Source organism: Paramisgurnus dabryanus, chromosome 6 (assembly GCF_030506205.2).
Source record: "Paramisgurnus dabryanus chromosome 6, PD_genome_1.1, whole genome shotgun sequence".
Lineage (NCBI taxonomy): Eukaryota > Metazoa > Chordata > Actinopteri > Cypriniformes > Cobitidae > Paramisgurnus > Paramisgurnus dabryanus.
The window spans coordinates 16,015,602-16,042,896 of record NC_133342.1 but is presented as its reverse complement, the minus strand read 5'-3'; the positions used below and the strand labels follow the sequence as shown (position 1 = coordinate 16,042,896).

The following is a 27,295-nucleotide window of genomic DNA, read 5'->3' as shown; positions in this document are numbered from 1 at the left end:
GTAACTTGGCCAAAGTAGATTCAGCATCACAATATCTAATATATATAAAATATAAGCTTTGTGAAAAACTTGTCCAACAAAAAGAGAGACAGACAAGAGAAATACTACTATACTTGCTCAAATAAATTAGCAATTGGGTTATTAAAAACAAGCCAATTTTACTGGTAAGGTTAGCCAAACGTGTATTCTGTCCTACATTTAAAACAGTAGCTATTGTATGCTAAAAACCCAGAATTTTTAGAGTAGCAACAAAATATATATTATCTAGCCCCACTTCCTGTTTTGAGCATCAATAAAACTTAAGTTTAAATCTATAGCAATGGTTTGCTAACAACAGCTTGTGTCTAAACTCTTAAAAAGAAACAAACTATTATATGGTGCACCTTCAAGAGATAACAAGTCTAAGCTTCAGACTAGTAATATGTCTTGATTTTTGTTAACACCGGCAATGAAAATACTTATTTTAGTAGTACACCAAAATGGTAAGACATGCACTGGAAAATGCTTGAACATTTTAGTATTTACAAAATGACTGAACACTTATTTTATTATTATTTTTTAATAATCCACATTCAATATGTTTAAAACAAACATTACTTCCAAACTGATTTATACAAAAACCAACCATCCAAAAAAAACAAATGCTTGTACCCTTTCAGATCATTAACTTTGCCATATGGAAGCAACAGCTTTTCCATTTTAATTATAATGAACCGATACAAGCAGTATTTCGTATTTTTTGAAACAACAAAATCCAATATGCTTTAGAACAACCGCATATTCATAATCAAAAGTTTTAATGGACATCTCTCATACTAAACCATGTGCTTTCCTCTAATCTTACCATTGGTATTTGTGCACTGACAGTCAATGCACCTTACACTCTACACTTCATAGAACAGAAGGCAGAATTAAGACAACAAAGAGGAAAAGACAAAACTATTACAGAACTTTGATATTTTCCTTATTTTATTCATATCAGCAAACCATTTATAATGGTTTTCTTTTACCCAGGTCATGTTTTACAGCGGATTGTAAAAAACAAACAAAAAAGCATATCAAATAGAAAACAGGATTCTCCTACTTAGAAACCATGAAAGGGCCAACCCAAACTTTCAAATGTCCTCTTGACCACAACCTGTAGACACTCACATTAATCTATGGGTGTAAGAGATAAAGAATCAGCTGAAGGTGAAGCAGATGGATATTCAAAGTGCTTTCAGGGGGACTGAGAGAATTGGGGTCTGTAATAGTCCATTCTTGGCAGGTTTTTAGAGGGAGACTCTTGACGGTCTTGACAAGCTGACAGCTGTACAGCAAGCGATCTCAGAACCTCAGATGGGACTTGTGTTTGACCATGTATCTGTTGGAAAGAGAGGGACAATAAGGACCAAAATCCCATTAAGTTCACCCAAGTATCACCTAGTATTACCTTTAATGGTCTATTCTCAATTAAGCATAACAATTTGCCCAGTAAACAATTTTGATGTGATCTAATGCTTGATTTCTGTTTTTCCACATTGAATCGAATGGCACTTTACATTGTATGCATTTCAACGGTACTAAAATGAATTGAATGCTTCAGATTTATGATAAATTGCACGGCAAAAGGTACATTTTATAAAATGTAGTTCCATTTAAGCCCTTCAAAACAGAAAATCGAGTGGACTTTAGGACAATCATGAAGTTTTTGCAATAATACTGGTGGACACCCAGCTGTAAGACTGACCTGTCCAGTGTTTCCCAGAAGCGGAGGAAGACCGGTCTGTCCAGATGCCTTTTGTGGTGGCTCAGCTCCAGCACAGTCACGTCCCACTTCTGGACATTTGGGTCCATCCGTGCCTCATCATACTTCAGGTGAAAGGCTCGGACTACACAAATATTAACATGATATGAAACGCTCTTTTCTATGCATAACGAACAGCTTACAATTCAGTAGCTATACAGAAAAAAAACTCACTTTTGGCAAAAATATCGACAGGGGATCCATCAGGCAGAAGCCACGGCCAGCCCTTGAACTGCCAGGCAGGACCCTGGACAAAGACGGCAACTACACGATCCCTGTAAATGAACCGTGACTTTAGTATTAAAGAGACATACACTTTAAAGATACATGCAACATCTGCCAAAAAAGAACTGAAATGAACTGTCCCAATATCATTAAAATTAAGGGGTTTGTGTATATAATTTGCTCAGATTACCAGTCCTGCGGAGCCAGTTTGAGTGGTTGGTCGATCACTCTGTAGGGAACGGTGACTGTGAGCGTGGCTCCACCTGGCTGCACCTGATCTTTCCGTCTCTGCAGCAGAACCTCATTGTCTCTCTGAATGCCCAGCTTCTTCTTTTCTTCTGGTGTGACAAACCTATCAAAAAGAGGCAATTACATCAGTGATTGGATAAATAATTATCCACAATAAATCCATAACTGTCCTTAATAAAATAAAAAACTAACCATTCATTTAGCAATACTAAAGAAGTATAGCTCCCGTATAACTCTGTGGTAAAGCATTGAGTTAGCAGCACAAAACGTAATTGGTTCAAACCCAGGAAATACACATACTGATCAAGTATACCATGTAAGGCACTGTAAATCACTTCGGATATCTCCAACTAGCAATTCAATGTTTTGAAATAATTAAAGGAATATTCAATTTTCTTAAAAGAAAAATCCAGATAATTTACTCACCACCATGTCATCCAAAATGTTGATGTCTTTCTTTGTTCAGTCAAGAAGAAATTTTGTTTTTTGAGGAAATCATTGCAGGATTTTTCTCATTTTAATGGACTTTAATAGAGCCCAACAATTAACACTTAACTCAACACGTAACAGTTTTTTTCAACGGAGTTTCAAAAGACTATAAACGATCCCAAACAAGGCATAAGGGTCTTATCTAGCAAAACGATTGTCATTTGTGACAATAAAAATAACAAATATACACTTTTAAAGCACAACTTCTCGTTTAAATCCGGTCGTGATGCGCCAACGTGACCCCACGCAATACGTCATGACGTCAAGAGGACGAACGCGAAACTCCACCCCAGTGTTTACAAGTGTTGAGAAAGAGGACCGTTCCGACGTTGTTGTATGTCAACTGATACTTATTAATGTCTTTGTGTCAGTTTATTGTTTACAACGGTCCGCAAATGTGCGTTTTATATATGTAACACGTGACCTCCCTACGTCACTACGCATTTACGTTAGGTCGCACTGGACCGGATTTAGACGAGAATTTGTGCTTTAAAAGTTTATATTTGTTATTTTTATTGTCAAAAATGACAATCGTTTCGCTAGATAAGACCCTTATGCCTCGTTTGGGATCGTTTAGAGTCATTTAAAACTCAGTTGAAAAACTGTTAAGTGTTGAGTTAAGTATTAAATGTTGGGCTCTATTAAAGTCCATAAAAATGAAAAATGCAATGTTTTCCTCAAAAAACAATTTCTTCTCGACTGAACAAAGAAAGACATCAACATTTTGGATGACATAGTGGTGAGTAAATTATCTGGATTTTTCTTTTAAGAAAATGGAATATTCCTGTAAGCATTGGCAATACAGTTAAATTAGTAATGCACCAAAATAACACTTCTGGTCAAAACTGTAAAAGTTAAAAGATATTGGGCCAAATTTGTTATTGTTTATCTTCCCATCTCAAAGTTAAATATGTCCATTATCAATCATTAAAGCGAATTAAGGGGCGTTCACACTCTTTCAGAGTGATTTTTTCCAACTGATGGACAATAAACCATTGACAGCCAATCAAATCTATTCCTTGAATAATTGAAATGACACTGTGGAGAAGCTCATCACCAAGGTCCAGAAAAGAATGATAAAACGTTTTAAAGATGGTTTAAAGAAAAACGATGTCTGGAAAACAACTGGTTTTACCCTTGGAATGAATGGCGAGTATTATTGGAGATAAGATCATTTAAAGCTATCAGTATCAGGCTGTTTAAGGTGTCACATTAAATGACCTCATGTATCAGTTTGTTGCAGTGAGATTGACCATGTAATGTTTCTTTTCTAACTACACCAATAGATAAGTTGTTTAGATACACATAAAACACAGTGTGCTGAGGACATCTGCTGGTTAAAGTGAAACAGCATATTTACATGTTTAATGACACCTAAACAATTCTACAAAATTAGTTAATGCCATTAAATGTTAATGATTTGCAAGAACACTGCAGCGCAATACAAGTAATCATCTGGTGGTCTGACTTTGGACGATAATATAGTTATCATTATAGTTAATGCTTGAATTGTTAGAGAGTAAATTGGTCTTCAAAAGCACATAAAAGCCATTTTGTGAGCAATATGATACTAAACTAATTAAAAAGTAAAAAAAGCAAAAATTCTTTCTTACTTGAGGTCTTGTAAGAGGTCCTTGGCATTGAGCATTGTGATTAAAGATGTTGTAGCTGCAGGGATGATAATAATGGGAGTTCTTGAACCTAGACAAGTAAGGAAAAATGAGGGAAATCAGCTAAATGCATTAACATTTTAGTTATTTATTTTATGCAAAGTAACATTTGATATAATATGCATTTAAAAAAAAAGCTTAGATAAGTACCTTTCTTTTGATTGGGCGGAGGTCTTGCCTGAGACACTAAAACACAAAAAAGAAATGAATACATAACATATGAAATATAATGTAGGTATGTATGGGTAGGTAGACATTTATCACATCAGGGTAACATTTGCAGTGCTGAAATAAGTTTATAAACTAAAGATGCAATGCAGTACATGTAAAAATGTATTTTATATTTTTCTTTATATACGTAAAATTTTATGCATAAATGCACACAGAAAGGTCTTCATCTCTCAGTCCATAAGCGTATATTGACTCATTAATCTAAATCAGAGTCACAGCAGGAGGTGTCACAAGACACTGTAAGATCATACTTCATAGTCACCATGATGGACAGGGTGTATTAAACACTGGCATATGTCCCTGCATGATGGCAGCTGTCTATAGAGCATTACACTAAGCTGTGGAGTTTCAGTTTAAATTTTATTTTCAGCATTAACTGTTTAACATCAAAATAATTTAAAGATGTTTTAAATGTGTAATCTGTCATAATAATCACTGAACAAATATAAGAAAGGACATCAGGTTGAAAATGTGGTTAAATGAAAACAAAATATTACTTATAGGTTTAAATATTTGAAATAGTATACCTGGCCTGGGTACAGGCTGCATGGCTGGTGTCTGGGCCTTTCTAGCAGATGCCCCTTCCTAAACAAATAGGAGAGAAAGCAAAAGACACAAGCGATGTATGAGAAGTATTTTCTTCTTGTTGATGATAAAAATGTGCTGTGTCATTTTTAACAACTATTTTAAAAAGATAGTGATAAAAATGTATTCAAGTGCTTAAATCTACACTTTCTGAATAATAATAAAAGAGTTGTGGAGATCAGCATGGATAAGAAAAAAGGACAAGGAGTATAAAACAAAAATACACCAAACTAGGGATGCTCATTTTAGTAAATTTTCCCAAACTTTTCCGCAGCTTGTTAACCGTACATTAACCGTTAAATGATTTTAATATTAGATTGCAATTGAGTAAAAATACAGCTGATGGTTGTCTGTGACCCAGTAAAAACAATACAAATTTTACTTAATTTGAAAGTACAAGGTGGCAAAATGTCTGTAGGCACGTGTCGACACCCACGTGCGTTAACAAAATATTTTTCTTTTAACATAGTCTTAATCTGTCATAAATTCAGACAATAGGATTATCCCTACACCAAACCAAATTTACAGGTGTATCCTTTCATCTAAAATTTAACTGATGACATTATATGAGAGGTAAACGGTGTCATTGCAAAAAGGCAAGTTAATCCATTGGAAAATATTTCAATGATAGATGAATAGACAGTTGCATGTGTTTGTGTTACTAAAGCAAAAAATAAAAAAAATATTTCCTTAAATAGGAAAGCTTTTACATCATTCTTGCCCATTTAATTTCTCTAATAAGAGTCATGAACAACAGCACCAACATCCCAATAGAAACTCAATCTCTAGAACGTGAGGCAAATCTAGCATCTTTAAAATTCTTAAGAATGATGCACTTCCCATGAAAACGAGAAGCTTCATGTTTACAAATCAGGAAAATAAACACTTCCCTATTTCTACTTAAAATCTGAGGTCCTGGGGAGCGGACTAATCTTTCAAGCACTCTATATTAAGAAACTGAACACATACTGTCAGAAAAAAAAGGGTAAAAAACTGTTGCTTTTTCTACCTAAAGGGTGCATATTAGGACCTCAAAAAATGACAAATATTGGTAATTCAAAGTTTATCTATACCTAAATTGTACATATTAAGACCTTTTTAAAGAATATCGCCCCAGTGACAACTTCTGTATGGTTTTTTGGATTCATTTTCATTTTTTTACTGATAAAGAACTCAACTTCCTGAATAGGAGTTTACAGTACAGTATCACAAGCGCACAGACATCCGACACATCCATTTAGACCACTAAGGGGCCCCAACAAACGTCAAAGGGGCCTTCAAGATGACTTAATAAAATAATTTAACAAACAAGCAGTAAAATAAGGAAAAAAACAGAAATAAACAATCTAGAATATTTTATTGAGACACTGTAAAGATTATTGAAAGTAATAGTGAAAACCTGCAAATGGATGTTGATGTGAAAGCGACTCACACCTATCCCCCCCCCCAAAAAAATGCATATGAAAAAATTATTATGCATTTATGCATCAGTGTTTTTATACTGCAAAGCTAACAAAATATTTAACCATGGTCATGACAGAACATTTGGGTTTGAGCTTGTCATAAAGGATGGAGGTCACGTGGAAGGGGTGTGCAGCGAAGGATGTCAGCAATGCTTCACCTCCCTTCCCCCGCTCTTCTCCTCTCATCCTAATCAAAGACTGAGAAGCTGCACAGCACAAAAGAGAAGGAAGCATTGCACAGCGAATGCAAAACATCATCGCTGTATGGCATAGAGAATGAAAAGCTGCAAGAGAACACTGAGGAAGGGATTTCTTGCCTAGCAACGCGAGAAAGCCATAAACCAGTTTCATCTGTTCTGCATCGTACCATCCATCCCGGTCACAAGAGAAGCTGCTGTGATCACAATTATAAATGGGGACACACCTAAAACGACTGGAATAAGCGGACATCAACCGTGATATCTATGAGAGAAGTCTGGCTGCAAATCATGGACCAGGAAGAAAGGAGCCAATAAAGGTAAGACGACAAAGCATACAACATCCCATCTCCGACAGGCTCGAATGTAGCAGTGCATAAACAAAACCACGTTTAGCGAAAAGCATTGCGAACAGCAACACGCCAAGGAAAGGTATGTCAAATCTGACATATGAAAGAATCCCTAAAAGTATTAGACAAGATTCGCATCAGCAATCCTCGATTCGGGGGTTTTGGCTAGCTATCGTGCTGACTACCCAGCTGATCTGAAGTACTGGTGAACTTGAATGAAAAGAACCGACTCAGATTTATGCCTAAACAATGGAAAAGTATGTTTATGTACAGACATAATGAACTTGGAAAACAAGACCTATAAGAAGCAGTGAAGGGGGAAGGCAAACAAAAAAAGTGAATCTCATGAGCTACTTTTAGCAAGCTACACAAACAATGGACAGACTGTTTCTGGACCAGCTGTGCAGTTGCACCCAGTATATTTATTAAAACTGCCGAATAATCAAAATGTAATTATGCTAGCTTGCATCAGCTGAATAGGTTACTGTTGAGAACAAAGAAACAGAAAAGAATATAGTCAAATGACCATTGGAGAACCATCACAGATCACACACACAAGTTTTTGTAGAAGTCAGCTATACAAGTAAACTAAACATCGATACATCCTCACAGTGTCAAGCAATGCCGTATAATTGTGTATTATTGACACAGTCCACACCAGATGCAGACACCATGTCGAAACTACATCAAATCAATAAAACGGTCTACACTGGAAGCATCTACAACTGGAAGCCTGTCGCATCACATTGTGCCTTGAACAATCCTTTACTATCAGATGCATGCAGTTTATTTTCAGCTTTATCCATAAAAAAGTACATAGATGCTATGCAACAAATAAATAATATGCAATAAATAAAACTTAGAATTACTGATGCACATTTAAAAATACCAGCCTTAAATCAAGGCTTGTTTTAGATCTCTGGCCAACTCGTTTCAATTTTCTCTAACAAATAGGCATTTGGATATTAATATTATATATATATTTTAAAAAGTACATCCATCCTTCACAAAAGTAATCCACATGGCTCCAAGGGGTTAATAAAGGTCTTCTGCAGGTAATCGATGCGATTTGATAAGAAGAACATACATGTTTCAAACTTTATAAACTATAATACCCAGCTTCTAGTAGGGCTGGGCAAAAAAAAAAAAAAGATTTTGAGAATAATCGTTTTTTTATGTGGTTGACTCAAAATCAATTCTCAAAGAGCAGAATCAATTTTTTCTTTCATATTTATTTCCGAAAAACATTGAACGTAAGATTAACGTTAATCTAATTACTAGTCTTCTTCACTAGATGTCACCACCTTTTTTGCCTTGCGCGATGTTACCAAGGAGCGAAGGGTGAGCCTGTCATTCATTTATTCAGTGCTTAAAATGGCGGTTTCAGGTGCTTCCTCAAAGTTGATGCCACCTTCACATAAAAAGTCAGAGGTATGTAAGCATTTTAGATTTTGCAAGCAAGACGACAATTACAGTGTTGTGACTTTTAATTTTTTTATTAATTACCGACTTGTAAACTGCTGTTCACTGTTCATTTTTATTAATAAAGTATTTGTATTAAGTCTATATTCATCGAGTTGAATCGAGAATTGAGTATAAAAAGTAACCTGAGAACCGGAATCGAAAATTGAACCAAGAATCGAAATCGAACGGATATCTTGTTAATCATAATCGAATCGATCTGGAACATCTGAATCGATACCCAGCCCTAGCTTCAAGTAACGATGCCTTCTTGAACTCACGCGTACCTATGGCAACCAATGCTCACTATGCTAAAACTCTGTCCTGAATTTTAATCATTTAAATTGAGTTGGGAAAAAAAAAATTTTGTATTGCATATTGAATATTGCATTATTCAGCATGCTATCGCATATCAAATTTCCTTCAATATTGCACAACCCTATAAAAAATTTAAAGAGCACCAATTATCCAATTCACGATTTTACATTGAAAGCAGTGAAATAAGTACCCTTTAAATATAGTAATGCATTAAATGGAGCTGCGTTAAATGTATTACAGAGTGTATTACACACTTATTGGTAGCTGATGGCAAAATAAAATGAAAGAAAAAATGTATTCAGAAGACACTGCGGTATACTTAATGTATTAAAATCAACCACAAGACTGGTGATATTAGCTTAAGAAGAAGTCCACTTTATAGATGGGGCCCATTGACTTACCATAGTATTTTTTTTCCTACTATAAAAAGTCAATGGACCCCATCTTTAAAGTGGACTACTCCTTTAAACAAGTCAAGTACCAGCAAAAATATGAAGTACCCAAAATTGATACTTCCTTGAGACATCCTTTAATTTTGCTTTCTTGTTACAGCAAATAAGTTATATATAGTCAAACAACAGATACAAAGTGTGAAACCGGCAACTGTGAAACCCTACTAACAGCAGTCAAACCGTAATTAAAAGTGAGAATGAAATGGTTTAGAAACTGCAAGAGAGTGTGACATCAACAACACTTGTTTTGCTTGACACTTGAATATCCGGCATGTTAAAGGAATAGTTCAGCCAAAAATGAAAATTCTGTCATTTATTTACCCTCATGTTGTCCTAAACCTGTATGAATTTGTTTTTTTCTATTAAACACAAGATATTTTGATAAATGATGGTAAGCACACAGTTGACGGTACCCATTGACTTCTATAGTATGTTTATTTTCTACTATGAAGGTCAACGGGTACTGTCAACTGCATTGCATACCATCATTTATCAAAATATCTTGTGTTCAACAAAATAAACAAACTCGTATAGGTTCAAAACAACATGAGGGTGAATAAATGAAGCCAGAATTTTTGGGTGAACTATCCCTTTAAGACAGTACTCAACAAATCAAAGGAAGTAACTAAATAAATCTCTCTTCTGTCCCTACAGGTTTCACTACCTCTGCTTTTCTTGTTTACTCTGGATCTGTCCCCAGCCCCTCATGATCACCAGAGAAGAACTGAGAGATTTACACAGTCCACCAAGCAAAACGTGAAAAATCTGCAATGCAGAATTGATAAGGTTGCCCACAGGCATTTCTTTTGTTTCGCTGGTCATGCTACAGCCTCACTTCTGCTGCTTCATTAAGAGTGCGAATGCTGGGCAGCACCAAATAAAACCATGCGGATGAATCACAGACGCTGCTGCAGGCATCTCACCTTTCTCTTCATTCTGCTCGTGTGTATAGGAGGACTTGTCGTTCTGGGCTACTGGTGGCCTTGCCAGACGAACCACAGGGTGAAACCGCTGGCTGCTCGAGGGGTGCACATCATGAAAACAGACTCCAACTCGAGCGCAACAAAACTTAAAAAGTGGAAAGAACTGGAGACGCCCCATGTACGTTTGATGTCCGAGGTAAATTTCAGTTCATCTTCAGATGAAGGATCGCAGCAGGGCTTGGCAAACTCCTTGGGTTTGGACATCAGTTTAAGCGGGGAGATGAGAATGGAAAAAACACTTAAGGTTGAGCCGTACAAGTATGTCCGTAATGAGCCAAATGCATGTCTACAACAAGATCCATTCTTAGTGCTTCTGATTGCAGTCGAACCCAAGCGAGAGGACGCCAGGAACGCTATCAGAAAAACGTGGGGCAATGAAAGCGTGGCCGATGGCTTAGGTTTTGTGCGTCTTTTTCTGATGGGAGTACAGGAAGACAAACTGCAGCGCACAATCGAGGCTGAAAGTAATCGGTACCATGACATAATCCAGCAAGAATACATGGACACTTACCAGAACCTTACAATCAAAACCCTGATGGGGATGTACTGGGTGGCAACGTACTGCCCTAGGGCAAACTACGTCATGAAGACGGACAGCGACGTGTTTGTCAATACTGAATACCTCATACATAAACTCCTGAAGCCCAAGGGGCTGCCAAGACGAAAGTACTTCACGGGGCATCTAATGAGAGGCCACGGCCCAATCCGAAACAAGCGTAGCAAATGGTACATGTCACCAGAACTGTACCCGAGCGAGCGATACCCCACATTTTGTTCTGGGACAGGATATGTGTTCTCAGGTGACATGGCCCAGAGGATCTATGGGGCATCCCTGAGCATACATAGGCTGCATTTAGAGGATGTTTACGTGGGTATCTGCCTAGCAAAGCTGAGGATAGATCCTGTGCCACCACCGAATGAATTTCTGTTCAATCACTGGCGAGTGTCTTATTCCAGCTGTAAGTACAGTCATCTGATCACCTCCCATCAGTTTCATCCCAATGAATTGATCAAGTACTGGCAGCATCTTCAGAGCAACAAGCACAATGCCTGCATCAACATGCCATGGAAGGTTAAGGACAAGATGAACAAACTTCAGAGAAAACTGCTTTCCACTACCCAGTGGAGAAAGGAGACTTTTGGGTGAACCACAACAAATCCAAACTGCTTTTCCAAACACAAAGCACATGTTTTAATTGTTGACCGGTATTGTCCGAATTAGGATGTTAATCTATCTATGGCCAATTAAAACTGGTATTTTGTATGGAGTTGTGGTTTAATCTGTTTGAACAAATTAAAATGGTTGAAAATTATGACTGAAAACATAACCTGTAATGGCAAATGATCAATAAGTGAAAATGTACAGCAACAGGAAGAAAGGTTTTTAAAGGATGAATATGGTAATATTGTTCTTTATGGTAATCAATCAACTAAAATATTGCAGGTGTTGCATTTGCCATGAAAGTATTTTGTATACATTATTCATCATTTTATAAGTAGAGACACAACCCTATCGTATTGACCCACCCACTGCACTAAAAAAAATGCTGGGTTATTTTTAACACAGCATTGGGTCAAAAAAGGACAAACCCAGCAGCTGGGTTGCCAAAACATTTTTATATCTGACCCAACAATGGATTAAAATAACCCTGCGGGCTGGGCTCATCCCTTTTTGACCCAGTGCCAGGTCGAAAATAACCCAGCATTTTATTTTACAGTGTAGTGTCTCACATAAGGCCACCAACCAGAGTCCTGCAACGGGTCGGGTACCCACGGATACCAGCACAAAGTGTCTAAAACTCTTTGTTTATTCTTTTTGTAGCCTAGTTGAAGCGAGCGTTGCATAATTTTTTGCCGTTGATAGCCAGAACCTGGAAACGTCTTCTCTCAGAATGCATTTCGAGACAAGACTTAGTGGCACAGCAGGGGTTGTGAAGGTAAAATATTAACACGTCTGGGCGGGTGTGGATTTAATTTTGAATTTATAACGGATGACGGGTCTGGTGCTGAACTTTGCTGGTACGGCGGGAGTCATTGGTCTTAAAAATAACAAAAAACATGTTGATATACTTCAAATTACATACTTTTTTACAGTGTATGCCGTATTATTTTACATTTGATTACTTAATTTAATTTCTGTACTTTAAATCACAGACCAACTTGAAAAAGCACCGTTTTTTATTCAATCTGTGGGTAATTTACATGCAACTATTTATGTGCAATTAATTGCGATTAACTAATTGACACATTATGTATTACATTTGTTTAAATTTTAATCGCTTGTTTTTTAAAACCCTAGTTTTTTTCTTAGAATAGCAGGCCTTTATGAAGTACTGACCATAACAAGCTTGTCAAAACAGTCTTGATCATTAACATTTTTGTTGTACAAATCAATGTAAAAATCTGATGCAAAAATGCTTGGTGACCAAGTTGCAGTTTTAGCAAAGTAATAAAAAGCCTTTATGGCAGAGTTATAAAGGGACATTCATAAACAAACAGCTCATAAACCATTTACTTACCGTCACAGACTTAAGGGTCATTCCGTGATAGGTTCCCATAGTGTCAATTTTGAATCCCTCCGTTTCTATTAAAAGATATATATAGCATTTAGGCTTTTGAAACATATTCTACTTAAAGTTGAGAATAAGAGAAAAAAAAATCCATGTCTTTATTCAGACCATTTTAATATTTAACAGAAACATGCCAACAGCTGTAAAGCCTGTTAACCAGATAAATAAATATATATATTTCATGAAATCTTGTTTCGGTTCCCATTAAGGGCTCCAGACTAACTTTTTTCACTAGGAGCACAGAGGCCCCCAACTTAAAATTTTAGGGGCGCAACCAGAAAAATTAGGGGCACAAATATTCACATTTCTACTAATTTCCACTGTATTACTAATAAATACTTGATAATAGATGCAGAAATTACAATGTGCTGTTTCAAATTCAGTGTCACATTTTATTGTGCACTTTTGGAAAAAAAGGTCAAATTTACTGGTTGCACATGTGCGACTGGATGTAGAATTCAGTGGCACACTCTCAAATTTTAGGGGCAAAATGCCACCATTTGGGGGCAGTCTGGAGCCCTGTCATTATAGTAGTAACTGTAAAAAATAATGTGTCCTATAATTTGTTTAGTTTTAATCTTTTGATAGAATATACTGGTGCTTTGCCTTGATAAATCCACACATGCTACCGCTATTAAAAATTAGTTGTGACTGAAATATTGTTCAGTCAAATGCAATCAAAGAACGCGTGTTAAATCTAAACCATTATGAGGTATGAACCAACTCACCCTCTTTCCCTTTGAATCGCTCCTGATCGTATCTGTTGTAGGCAGCTGGGACTGGCTGTTTATTTCTTATTGCTGCATCCTATGGGAAAAAAGAAGTATATTCATAAATCCATAGAAAGACTTTGTTAAAATCATCTTTAGTTTTGAGATTTAAAGGGCTACTTTAATGCAAAATCCACTTTTACAAGGGGTTTGGACATAAATGTGTGTTGGCAGTGTGTGTACAACCACCCTACAATGGAAAAAATTCCCACTCCTTTTTTAATCCCTATTAAACCAAAGCAGTCTAATTAGAGGCTAATAGTGACGGCTTTCTAAACTTTGCCCTGTAATGGTTCACAACAATTTTCATCAGACACATGGAGTTCATTTCAAGATCCATTTACTTGACAAATAATGATTTTATGCCACATTACTGGGATATCCTCACAGTTAAACAAACCAACTTGTGAAACTTGCTTGATTGTCCTGAAGACCTCACTTACAATGCATGCTTAGGGGTGTATTTCTGAAGTGACATTTCAACATTTACAATCATAAAACAAATAAAAATAGGCAAAAACTGTAGAAACACACATTCATCAGAAATTATATAATGCTTAGTAGCTCTTGTACACTAACACAAATGTGAAATTTTATTTATTATTTTAACAAATCTGCAAATCATTTGAAACGTACATAATCTGGGTAAGCCAATAACATCAAATCAACTTAAAAATATGCGTTCATAAAACTATTTTGATAAGAAATGGAAACCCCACATGCACGCACACTTGTGTACTTACCACCTGAGTTTGGTTCTGTGTTTGTCTCTGTTCAGGTGCTCGACCCTCTTCTCGAGCCTTTACCGACTGCAGTATGGCAAATATACTTTTGGAAAAGTTCTAGAAAAAAAAAAATAATAATAAGTTTGCATTCTTTAAACAAACATTGTGCACAAGTAATGATAAAGCATGAAATGATAATGGTAAGTTATGTGCAGTTGCTAAGGACGTCATTTGGACTAGGGATCGACCGATATGGATTTTTTTTGTGCCGATACCGATTTTTGTTTCATCGGCCTTAGCCGATGACCCATACAGGCTGATGATTTTCTTGAGCCGATAATTGGAGCCGATACTGCTTTTGCTCACTCAATTTACATCATAAAAATGACACGATGATGCCAAATGTTAGTCTCAATTTAAAAAAGTAACATTTATTGAACTTAAAATATAAATATAAATATAAATATAAATATAAATATAAATATATATATATATATAACAAATAGGTGAGGTTGCTATGGAACCATGAACTGCATTCTCCACAATGACGAGGAACTATCAAGCAAAGGATATTGATTTCTAGCACTTTACTACTACAAATATATGAAGAGTTTGATGAGAAATAAAAACCCGCTTTGTCCAGCTATGATCAGCTGTTAGGCCGAGCTTTCGATGTTGTCATGGAAAGGTTGGTTGTTTTTAGTAACATGATCTGCAATCACTTGCTACTTCCAGCACTCTGTCTGTAAATAATGCCGGAGAAAAATCGGCGAACACATCAGCCACGTATCGGCTGATGCCGATACACATAAAACTCGCAAAAATCGGCCCGGTATATCGGCCTATTACTAATTTGGACAACTTTAAATGTGTTTTTCACAATTGTTTTTAGTTTATAAAAAAACTGACCCTTATGACTGAATTTGTGGTGCAGGGTCACATATATAAAGACACTATACACAGGTTCACTTTCTAATTCCACTGTGATATAACATCAAACTTGTTGGCCTAATGTAAATGCGAAGAAATGCATCTAATAACATCATCTGCACCAGATATTGGTAAATAAAAATGGAATAAGACCGTGTTGGGGCAATCAATGACTAAAAATAAATTACTTTAAAAGTGATAAAAGATATGTTTCTTGACTAGCAATTTTTTCTAGTTCCTTTATTTTTGTTTAAAAATCTGATATTGAAGCAGAAAGCTCTGATTGAACACACATTTGTATAAGAGCGATTCCTCTCACCTTGCCAGTACTCTGTAAAATCGTTGTTCTCGTCCGCCATACTCTCTCTCTGCTCACAATGTCTCTGGTCACATCCACTTCTGCATCCACAAAGCTTCTCTGTTTCATAGTGATGTCATCATCCAGGTCAGTCTTGATGGTGGAACGCTTCTTCGCCATGATCTTAGCTTTAATAGCAGCAATCTTCTCCACAGACATGGCCTCTGACAGTGACCTGAAACCAGTTAGAAAACACTTAGGTTTTCCCTTGCACCCCTGAAACCATGACAAAACAGCAAAGGCTGGAGTGTCATATGACTTTTTTAAACAATTGCTAAAAAATATTTTAGGGACATTTACTGAAAGCAAAATCCTTCCATTGGCAAAAATTCCTGATATGAACAGTGAGGTTAAAAGTTGGTCTAACTGATGAAATTAAAGAGTAAAGGGCTGTTCACAGTATAACTATAATGTTAACTGTAACGATAACTATATTAGCGTCCACACCACTAGACGATAACAATAACTTTATGCTAATTTATGCATATTTTCTTAAAAAAAAACAACGTTTGTAACTGTTCACGTCATTAAACCAAAAATGTTTTTATATTTTTGGAGAAAGCCAGGTGGCTTGTGACTGTCCGGTAAACTGCTATTCAATAGTCACATGTGTCATCAGAGGTTCAATTCAAATATTATAAAGCAACAAGAATGCTTTTGCGTGCAAAGAAAACCAAAATAAATACTTTATTCAACCATTTTTTCACTCTCTGGGGCATTCACACCATGACCTTGTAGTCTACTTGTGAACGATCCAACAAATACTTGAATAAAGTTGTTAGTTTTGTTTTCTCCGCGCATAAAAGTGTTCTCGTCTTTCAAAATATTCTGATTCAACCATTGACGGCACATGGACTTTTTTGGCGATGTATTTTATTATTTCCTGGGCTTGAATAGTGACTAATAAATAACAGTCTACAGTACCGGTTTTCTGAAGACATTTTAGATATTTTTAATGAAGACAATCAAAGGACTTACAGGTTTGGAGGGACACAGAGGTAAGTGATTTATGAAAAAAAAATTTTTGGAGTGGACTATCCCTTTAACATTACCAATGTTAGCTTACATGAATGATGAGCAATATAGTTTTTAGTATGTATTCATCTTAATATTAGTTTATGCCAATACAATTGTTCATGTGTTAGTTCATTGTGCATGAACTAATGTTGACAATTACAAGTTTTGGTTTTAAATGTGTAATGTGTATAAGTAAATGCTAAAATTAAAGTGAACTCTACAGTTATAAGAACTGTAAGTGAACTGTACAGTTAAGACTGTCTAATTATACCTAATCTGATCTGTCTGTACAATGCCTTCCTTATGACCTTCCAGACGAGCAGCCAGACGCTCCTTATCCAGACGCACACACTCCGCATCCTGAGAAATCACACACAAGCCAAAAGATGACGCATGTAAAACAGCACAGCCTATGCACAAACTTCCTCAACCCTACTGAAGAAGAAATTATAAATGCAAAACGATGTTGACAAAGTCTTAAAAGTTTTACCTCAACCCGTGGCTTTTTTGCCTCCGAGGACACGTCATCTGCAGCCCTTTTAACTGTTAAGACAATAGCAATGACGTTGTTTTTTCTTAAATATCAAATTTAATTCCACTACCAACACCCCATGACTTAAATGTTAATGATTAAGAATAGGTAACTCCCCAAATGGTATGCTGAAGGGTGTACATTATGAGCAATACATCTGGACATTTACTCATTCTTTCAGAAACAGATAACACATATTAAATATGCATATTTATATATATATAGATATAAAAATATATTTCAAAACTTGGACACACACCTTGGGTAGGTCTTTGGAGCCCAATCTCAATGGGCGCACTTCTGTCGATACTCGTTGATGACGCTGTTAAAGGAATTATACGGTACATAAACCTCAAACAGGTAAACACGTTTGTAGCTTTAGTAATTTTGTAACTTTTTAACATTGGTCACTTCAGTACACTTACAACTTTCTCCATTGAGATAAGACAGCAAGTCTTTTCTGTCAGGTCTTCTTACAACAGGAATGTTCTCTGTCTGTATTTAGAAAACACAAGGTTTATATTTTTATCTCCACAAATAGCGGACTTTCACAGATATAGACATAACAGAGTTTAGCATTAAATCCTTAGTTAAATGCAAGAAATGATTTATCTCCAAGGTACTTACTGCTGCTCTGCGCACATATGAAGGGTGAGGAAGATGCACATTGTTGAGCAGAAAAAGAATTGAGTCAAGAGTGTAGTACTCTTTCGGTTGTCCCTCTTTTCCAGTACTGTAATGAGATTTCAGATTTGATGAAATATGGACATAAGCATGACCATAGTAGGGTTTAGTAAAACAGAAACAAAACTGTGCTGGCAAACCAGTTATTTATGAACAATTAATAAAAAGTTGAAAGTAAAATCATCAATGTTTGACACCTCAACCAGGAATCACTCCTATAAAATGTCAGAGTACATGCCCAAAATTTTACTGTAATTCTTTGTACTAAAATGTAGTACAGCAAATGCCAGTAACATAGTACTTGATAAATACTGAACACGGTGCGACAACCACTTTTCTATACGCAACATAACTCAAACAACATCACTTTAATTGTCTCCATTTCAATACAAAGTTTAATGCACTAAATGTGGTCAGATATTAACAGTGTTGCGCAAAGACTGCGATGCCCCACTATGCTGTCTTGCTTGGCAACTCACTAGGTTTTAAGACTCAACCATTGATTATAATAGTCGTAATCTCACTATATCTACTACGCTACGCCTGTGCTGTCTAACAAATACCATGGAGATTTAATAATCTCAGAAATACTTAAACACAACACTCTCAGCACGAGTCCACCAGTAGCACATTAGCAGCTAAACAAGCTCAATCAAAACAATACAAAGAAGTGACATTAAGCATTGTGCACATACCCCCAAATAACATAGTTAGTCTTGACGTTTTTTGGCCAGGAGAATTCCCCAAAAATAACTTCATCCCCTTTAGCAACAATCTCCTTTTTCTGGATGTTGTAAAGGCGAAGAACACTCAACACGTCCGCCATGATCGCGCCTCCTCATTACGAGTGTTTTAGTTAAGACCCCGCAACTTCTCAGTAGCGGGCTGCTGCGAGCAGTGCCTGTTTAAAAATGTGGATATTTTAAAATTGTTTTTAGTTGTTATTTGTCGAGTTACAATCCAGAAGTAGATCATGTAAGAATGTTCCGTAAATGGATTGTTCACGGGAAAAGAAGGTTATGTATTTTAAAGTATTTACGAATCTGGTGCATAATCATTATCAGGCAATTTCGAAGCATCTAAACTGAAAAGCCACAGGTATCACCGTAAACTCTCAATATGTCAACAGTTTAACTTCATTGTTATTAACATAATTTTAAAAACTATTCCTGTACCAAGTGTCTGGTTAAATAAGTCCACTACACAACCAGTATAACCAGCTGCAAGAAAACGAAACCTAACTATTAACATGGATGCAACCTCATCAGGGGTGAAAGTGACAAGATGCGAGCTCGAGTTTGTATCCCGCAGTTTAAAAATGAAAACGTACAATATAGTTATTTGTTATCAGATTGTTATCAGATTTTTTTTCATACAAAATATATTTTAAACACAGATTGACGCAGCCTGTGTTAATGTAAAAAGGGAAAATAAATAAACGAATGACACTTTTCCAATTCATTTTATTTAAAAAAGCACAGCATTAATTATTTATAAATGTATTTAAATCTCAATTATATCTCTAATTTTACACAAATTTTCAAGTACATTCAGTGTTGTATTTCAAAGCAACTTGTAGTAACTCTCTATAGATGTTTGTTAGTGTTTTGCCTACATTTTCTTTACATAAATATTATCCTAGCAGCTTTAGCTATATAAACTTGATTTACACTTGCAAGAAATGCAAAAAGCAAGATCATTAGTGTCAGGTTTTCTTGAATCAAAATCCAAGGTTATTATAAGCCTTCATAAAACAGTTGAGGTATTTCAACATCAAAGAATTACAGACAAGTCTAGTAATTTAAGCTACATGGGTTTTCGGAAATATCAGATTTCTCCTGATTTCCACATCATTGAATTTTTTGCGTTACATTTCACTGTGGAAGACTACTTGTGCACTTTCAGTTCAGCGTGTAGCTACATATAAAGAAATCATACATAATGAGAAAGGCCTCTTATGATATAGCAAATGACTTGATTTGAAAAACTAGACTTGTAAAAGCTTAATCTATGTTTTTGGAAAACACAAATACTTCATTGGACTAGGTTAAAAAACAGAATTAAGATAGGTAAAACAATTATAATCCACTAATTTGCTCCTCCCGATCTCCACCCAACACTTTTCTTTCATCTCTCTACTGAACTTTCCAAATAAAGGCATAAAAAACCCTAAAATATAACTTTAAATTTAAAACAAAATGTCTTTTTTCATGTTCTTCTGTTGATTGGGGTCCTTCAATGCCTTCTTATTTCTTCTTAAAAAGTATTATCTGCTACAAATGAATCCCTTTAAATGACATCAAGTACAAAGTTACGGATGACATCGACAGCTCGAGAGTCAAACCCACAGATGTCCAACATGCCACAGTCTTCAGGCTCAGCGATGGACAGGCTTTTGGCTATCATTCCACACACAATAAGTTTGGAAAATACTCCACTTTTCTGAGAAAAAAAAGACAAAGCACAGTGAACATTTTGAGACATTGTCTTTAAAATGTAAAAAGTAATCTCTATATAATTACTAACTAATATTTTACAGTAAATGTAAAACACATTAACCCTTGAGGAGAAAACCCATAATTCCTGCTATCTCTAAAGTAGCACCTACTTGTCTATATGCCTTAAGTGTCTCTGCTGGATTTTCCTTCCCACAGATTTGATTATTGGTAAAAATGATGAAAACATCCACAGTTTTTTCATTTTCTGAGGCCCAGGTGATGGGTAATGCACAGTCTGTGCTACCACCAGGTGTCTAGAGAGAAGCAAAATCAAATAACTGAATCATCTATGAACAAGGTTAGATAACAGTAATCTGATTGTAGGAATGTGATTGAAGATCTTACCTTAATGAACTGTGTTGCAACCTGCATTAGTGTCAAATCAGATGATATAGCACAGGGAACCAAAGACCCATCAGAGAAGTTCACAACCTGTGTGTCTGCTTCTGTCTGTGCAAATACCTGAAAGAAACAGCTGTTTTTTTGCGTGTCCCACGAAAATCTTTACCTTTTTTAAGCATTTACATTACTTTTGCTGGTGTCTTTTTCATACTGCAACTATGTGTCTCTTTTTCTCAGTATGTTTACAAGTCCAGAGCATCACATTAGAAAAAGAATGTAAAATATGTGGTTGGCGAACTCCAACAGCCACACAGACTTCCTCCCAAGACAACAGCTTTTGCTTCTTCAGAGTAGCAATGACTTCATTGTTACTGAGTTGGTTTAGAGGGAGTGTAACACAAGGATTTGGTACAGTATGTACAGTAGTTGTTTATTCTTACCATGCACATTGCTGCTGCTATTGCCACAGTATTGATGGAACTACCATGGGCCACGCTGCTCAGAGAGGAACTTACATCGACAGCCACCAAAAACCGCTTGCCTGTGGGCTCCACAGTCTTGGGACAAAAACAGTTACAGGTTAACATCAGATTTTGGTCTCTTCATTTTCTCTGCGGATGCACGTTACATAATTTGTCATATTGCAACTCACTGAAATACTTTTGCAAAAGGCACACTCCAGGGATTCAACAATATCTGTTTCTGGCTCCCATTTCAGTTTGCCACGCTTCCCATGACCCCGTTTATAGTTTTCAGATGCCACGAGAACGTTGAATGGGTGAGTTTTTGCCTGAAAGAAATAACAACAAAACATGGACAGCAAAACATCAATTCTTAGTTCTGGCATTCAATAACCTTTCATATCTCATTTAAAACAAAAACTTATCCCTAAGGGACAGTTTCCCGGACAGGGTTTCGATTAATCCAGAACTAGGCCTTAGTTATATTAATTAGGACATTTAAAAATAATAATACTGGTGTGCATCTTGTGACAAAACAATAGTCACTGATATATTTTAAGGCGGGGTGCACGATTTTTGAGAAATGCTTTGGAAAAGCAAAACACAATTGTAGCCAATCAACAGTAAGGGGAATGTCTACTTACTGACATCATTGCCTGGGTTGTGTATGTGTGGGGCGGGTCTATCAAAAGAAGGTCCAGATTCTCTTGGGGTAGGGGCATGTTTGTTTAGGTGATTTCAAATGTCAACATTGGCTTTCAGAGATCATGCACCACGCCTTTAAATTAACTCATTTGCCGCCAGCATTTTTTTGCGATTTTCACAAAAGTTTCCAAAAAAAACTTCCAGGAAAATTTTCTTCTAAAAATATATAAACATACAAATATATCAAATGAAAGAACAGACCCTTTGCTTTCAAACAAACAAACAATAAACAAACAAACAAAACGTGAAAAACCGTTTCATCCTATCTATATTTTTTCTCTGTTTATTAACTCTTAAATATGGGTATTTTTCTTCTTCAAAAAAACAACATTTTAGCAATAAAAGCTGAAATAATTGCATTTTTGTAAAGTATTTTTTAGAAATCAGATTCAGAACGATTATCAAAACATAAACGCAGTGAAAAAATAAATAAATAAATAATTTTTTACTTCAGTTTTTTTATAAAATGTTATAAATTAGGGAAGTGGGGAATCTAGTGGGTAATCGCGGTAACAAAACTCATCAGTAGCACGTTTTAATATGCAAATATTTTCTCTTAAATGTCGAGATATCGTCAATGGCAAGGAAAGAGTTAAGGCAGTTCCAACAGGCATTTTAGTCTGGAACTAGGAATAGCCCTGTCACCACCCCTAAAAGTTTATATTATTTACTATTAAATAAAAAAACTAATATAATATCACATTATTGAATACAGTCAGTTAAATTTACATGGGATAAATGTAAAAAAAAATCCAAAGTAAAGGGTGTTGCTGGATGTTACTTGTTGTACGGTGTTACTGTAATCTTTGCATTGTCTTCAAAATGTTGTTGGACCCTGACCTTCTTCAAAGCCGTCTCATCTTGAATCCTTTCACAAACAGCCGCAACATCTGTACTTCCTGGAGCCAGAAACTTGTCTGCTGTCAACTTCCCCAAATTCTTCATTAAAACAACCACTGGCATCTCTTTCAGCAAAGCTTTCCATACCTGAAAAGGACCATGACATAATAAAGCAAGGAAGCCTAACTTCAGACCTTCATTTAACACTGCAATGGCATTGATTCTCTTGTTGGAAATATTAAGATCTCTAAGAAATGGACTACAATAACATCACACGGACAATGACACAATATCTACTTTGATACTACACAACCTCCCAATAGCACATCAATACCTGCCCACTCAAAGACACAACCACAATGCTAGTGTATGGTTGTTAACATTGCTATGTGGATGCTTAGGGTGTTCTGCTTAGTTAGGACATACTGAGTGGTGCACACCTTAGTTAAGACAAAAAATGGTCTAAGTTAATTCTGAAGTTTGGCCCCACAGCATGCATTTTGATAACTGAAGCATCAAAGCAGTAAAATCTGTATCTGGTTCGGACCTCTTTGGACTTGAGGTGGTTGGTAAGTATCTGCTCTTTCTCCAGCTGGTGCGCCTCAATAAGATGGATGATCTCCAGAGTATCAGTGGAGTGCTTGGCTTTCTCCACAGCCTCTAGATATGCATAAACCTTTTGAAGATCCTCCGAGTTTTCTTTATCGCCATATGCCTCCTGAACTGCTTTCCAGCCTTTCGTGATGTATTTGCAAACAAGACCAACACCTGAGGAGATCAAGAACACATTCTCAGTGTTCATCATTTTACTTATGCAGCATACTACGCTACTGCATACCAAAGTCATGACCGTGAATAATAATGATGTTGGGTTGCTATGTTATTTAGCAACCATAAACAGAAAGATGTAAAGCTAATGAACAAACACTGCCAAGAATTTAAAGATTCTTGAGATTCTTTAAAATATCTTATTTCATGTTTCTCAGCATTCAAGTGATTAAAGTTAATCTCTGCATTTAATACTTCCACTCACTGTCATTGGTTGGCTTCATGTGGGACAGTCTGAGAAGGTCCCTGTGTGACCAGCCCACCCTGTGCTTGCACTTTGTCACAGCCTGCGCCAAGCTCATCCCATCCTGACTATTGTACCAATCCGTCACGGCCCTGCGCAGAGCCCGACCCCACATCCCAGATCCCTCTTTGAGTTCCTTCTTATACTGCACAAATGCGAAGAGCTGCGCCGGTGATCGACACAGCTCCTTCAGCACCCGTAAGGAAGCCTGCTTGGTCTTGCAGTCTGCGTGCTGTGAGCACACAGCAAGAGCAAAGAGGCTGGGATTGGAGCAGACGACGTGACCCTCCAAATTCAAGCGTCTGACCTCTTCTACCACCTCACAGCCCCGACCACCCTCAATAAACTGCATGAGGTACAGGGCGTTCTCAATACCCAGAGCATGCTCTTTAGTGGTGTAGGTGGGACCCTCCGACCCGTAACAGAGGAAGCGGCGTAGACATACAGCTGCAGTCACTGTTCTGTCCAATGCGTTCTGCACCTGTTCATGAACAAGTGACAGCTGTTCTGGGGGAGATGCTGGATCCATAATTAACTCTTCTTCAGTCCTAAAAACAGATTGCATGTGGTTAATATCAGTCTATAAGCACAGAACCATCATATGTTTGAGGCGTCTCAGGAGAAACATCTGAGACTCGGCTAACTTGAGCAAAGTTTCCATTTGATCTCTTTAGGAGAAATTATTGAGATTAAGGAGGACATTTCACAAGAATTTTTTAAGATGTCAATAAATATTTGGTGTCCCCAGAGTACGTATGTGAAGTTTTAGCTCAAAATATCATGGATAATTTATTATAGCATGTTAAATTTGCCACTTTGTAGGGGTGAGCAAAAATGTGCCGTCAATGTCGGGGTTGGATAGTGCAGATTAAGGGGCAGTATTATCCCCTTCTGACATCACAAGGGGATATACATTTCAATTACTTATTTTTTCACATGCTTGCAAAGAATGGTTTACCAAAACTTAGTTACTGTGTTGTTTTTTGTCACATTTTCTAGGTTGATAGAAGCACTGGGGACCCAATTATAACTTTTTATATGTCCCCTTTCAAGAGATCTCATCTGTGATATTTCTTAGGGAAAGTAGTAATAATTACACACAATTCAAGTAGTTTTAATGATTCACTTCTGTGTGATTGTTTTTGTCTTTATTCCTTCAGAATATCTATTTTTCAATTAAAAAAATCAATTCAAGTTCAATTCTGTGGGCGTAACTATAGCATTAGATAATACGCATCATTTTGTGTTGTCAGCTAGACTAGCCGCTTATTAAATCTGCTAGTAAGTTACGTAGCAAGTGAACATAAGCGAGGAAAGCTTCCTAAAAATACATTAATTAAACCTATTCATTCCACAATGCTCGATCAAACAAAACACTACATCACTTATAAACAACATGAAGATCAGTAAAAACACTTGAAGAGCTCATATGGACATGACGGGCTAGCCGGATGCTAATTTCCTCTGATCGCACATTAAACTCTTTCTGTATGAATAAATGTCGGCTGAAAGTTTATTTAGATGCTTCTGTAAATTCAAAATAAATCATCTACCTGTCGTTTTCGTCTTTACCAGAGTCTCCTTATCTTCCCAAGAGTTGCAGCTCCTCCCTGAAAATCAGACTCGAGCCAGAGGAGGAGAGCGAAGAAGATTCCCGGCTGTGAGCGAGACGACGGGCTGCGTCTCTATAAACCTACTATGCTGCCTAGCTGGAAGGCAGTTTTAAGCATCACAGGCTCATTCTGAGGGGGATGTATTTTTTATGGGGTTTGTTACCATTTGTGTAAATTTTAGCGTTTTTTGGGGGGACCCATGAATATCAGAACACTCCTAATATACGTCATGTTGCTGACTAGCTAGGCAGCGTACTAGGCTTTGAGACGCAGCCACAGAGTGACCATTCGAGGAAAAGTACGTTAGTTCCTTTTTATGTGACCAATGGGAATTCAATTCTAATGTAAAATTTATGATATAATTTAATGTGTAAATTAAATAGAAACGCATACATTAATCTATGTAAATTAATGCATGAAGAATGTTTAAAAGACAAAGAGATTTGTAAATTATGTTGCAAAGCCCCTCTTCAATAGATTTGTCATTGAACCCCAGAATCGAGGCGAATCAATGTATACATTCTCAAAATATATAAAAGTTCCCTGTTATACATTAATAGGACAATATTTATTTAGCTTTTGTTTCTTTTTCCTTATTTTTTTATGTACCTTTACTAGATGCATATGTTTTTGATTCTTTGCAAATTCTTGCACATGGCATCCCATTTGTGGATAAATTAAGCTCTGAATAATTTGCCTGATGCAAACATATAATTAGACCAGATCATTCACTTTTAAATAAAAAAAGTCTTAATTTATCATTTTAATGTATAAAATATGGCAGAATATTTCCATTTTGCTTGAGATTTAATTTCTATTAAGAATTTAATTATGGGTGTAATATAAACATAGAATGGCCCACAGTAAATAAATCAAGTAAATTCTGTGACTCCAAGTTTCTGGCATGAAAAGAAAAAAAAATCTTTGAAGGGACTTGAAGTAATACACTTCATACTATAAAGTAATACTCGTCATACCATAAAGCCTTCTGTATATAATTTATTTCTGTAGCTTTATTCCTCTTACATTCTCATGTTTTGCCTATTCTTGCCAATTGTACTGTTCACTGTTTGTACTTCAAACATATTAGAACACACATTTATAAAATTATTTCATGCTTATATATGTTTTACATGTCTTGTCTCTGTATCTGCTTTCAAGTAAAACCCACAAATGGTTTAGTGATATCATAGAAGAGACGGAAGGGTGTAGCAGTGAAAGTGAAATAAACAGTGAAAAGTGCAACTGCTCACAAGTGGTCACTAGAGGGCAATAACGTTCAAATTGTCGCATTGTGGAATGTAACCAGTTTGAAAGTTCTGAGAAATCTGCCATATTTGCTTACGGTTATTACAATGTACAAGTATAAGACAGATACGTCATTTGGATATAGAATAACCAAATTTTCTACTTTGAAAGCATACAACATGTAAGAAAAGATTTACTTCATATATAAATAAGTCATGATGATCAGTGGTGTAATAGTAAGGCAGTGACCAAACATATGTACATAATATACTGATTTACGACCTATAGAGAGCAGATTACCATATTTGAGTTAAATTTTGTGAACGTGTGACATGCCAAGTCTCTTACGCATACTCGAAATGTGACCTCTGCATTAAACCCATTCCAGAACACACCCTTACCATGAAAATTAACCATGGTTTTAGTTAAAAAAAAAAAAAAAACATGGTTACTGTAGTAAAACCATGGTTA

At 36.3% G+C, this 27,295-nt stretch overlaps 3 protein-coding genes across 3 annotated transcripts; 1 reads left to right on the top strand and 2 right to left on the bottom strand.

The window, feature by feature from the left end:
- Positions 1 to 546: 546 nt before the first annotated feature.
- Positions 547 to 18,899, bottom strand: cdc73 (cell division cycle 73, Paf1/RNA polymerase II complex component, homolog (S. cerevisiae)). Its single transcript, XM_065268094.1, has 17 exons — positions 18,741 to 18,899; positions 17,989 to 18,094; positions 17,787 to 17,856; positions 17,621 to 17,683; positions 17,320 to 17,372; positions 17,101 to 17,189; positions 15,774 to 15,987; positions 14,543 to 14,641; positions 13,758 to 13,836; positions 12,979 to 13,043; positions 5,178 to 5,235; positions 4,570 to 4,605; positions 4,363 to 4,450; positions 2,202 to 2,363; positions 1,961 to 2,061; positions 1,730 to 1,871; positions 547 to 1,363 (listed from the first exon to the last, which is right to left on the bottom strand). Exons 1-17 carry the CDS (start codon positions 18,869 to 18,871, stop codon positions 1,327 to 1,329), a joined length of 1,593 nt encoding a protein of 530 aa, XP_065124166.1. The 5' UTR covers positions 18,872 to 18,899; the 3' UTR covers positions 547 to 1,326.
- Positions 5,311 to 11,978, top strand: LOC135749510 (beta-1,3-galactosyltransferase 2). The gene is made up of 2 exons (XM_065268103.2): positions 5,311 to 7,215; positions 10,131 to 11,978. The coding sequence occupies exon 2, from the start codon at positions 10,362 to 10,364 to the stop codon at positions 11,604 to 11,606; it is 1,245 nt and encodes a 414-aa protein (XP_065124175.1). The 5' UTR covers positions 5,311 to 7,215; positions 10,131 to 10,361; the 3' UTR covers positions 11,607 to 11,978.
- A 592-nt stretch (positions 18,900 to 19,491) lies between the features above and the next one.
- ro60 (Ro60, Y RNA binding protein) lies at positions 19,492 to 25,758 on the bottom strand. Its single transcript, XM_065268085.2, has 9 exons — positions 25,517 to 25,758; positions 23,925 to 24,511; positions 23,439 to 23,659; positions 22,892 to 23,038; positions 21,538 to 21,675; positions 21,326 to 21,442; positions 20,889 to 21,005; positions 20,654 to 20,797; positions 19,492 to 20,487 (listed from the first exon to the last, which is right to left on the bottom strand). The coding sequence occupies exons 2-9, from the start codon at positions 24,490 to 24,492 to the stop codon at positions 20,335 to 20,337; spliced, it is 1,605 nt and encodes a 534-aa protein (XP_065124157.1). The 5' UTR covers positions 24,493 to 24,511; positions 25,517 to 25,758; the 3' UTR covers positions 19,492 to 20,334.
- Between the last annotated feature and the right edge of the window lie 1,537 nt (positions 25,759 to 27,295).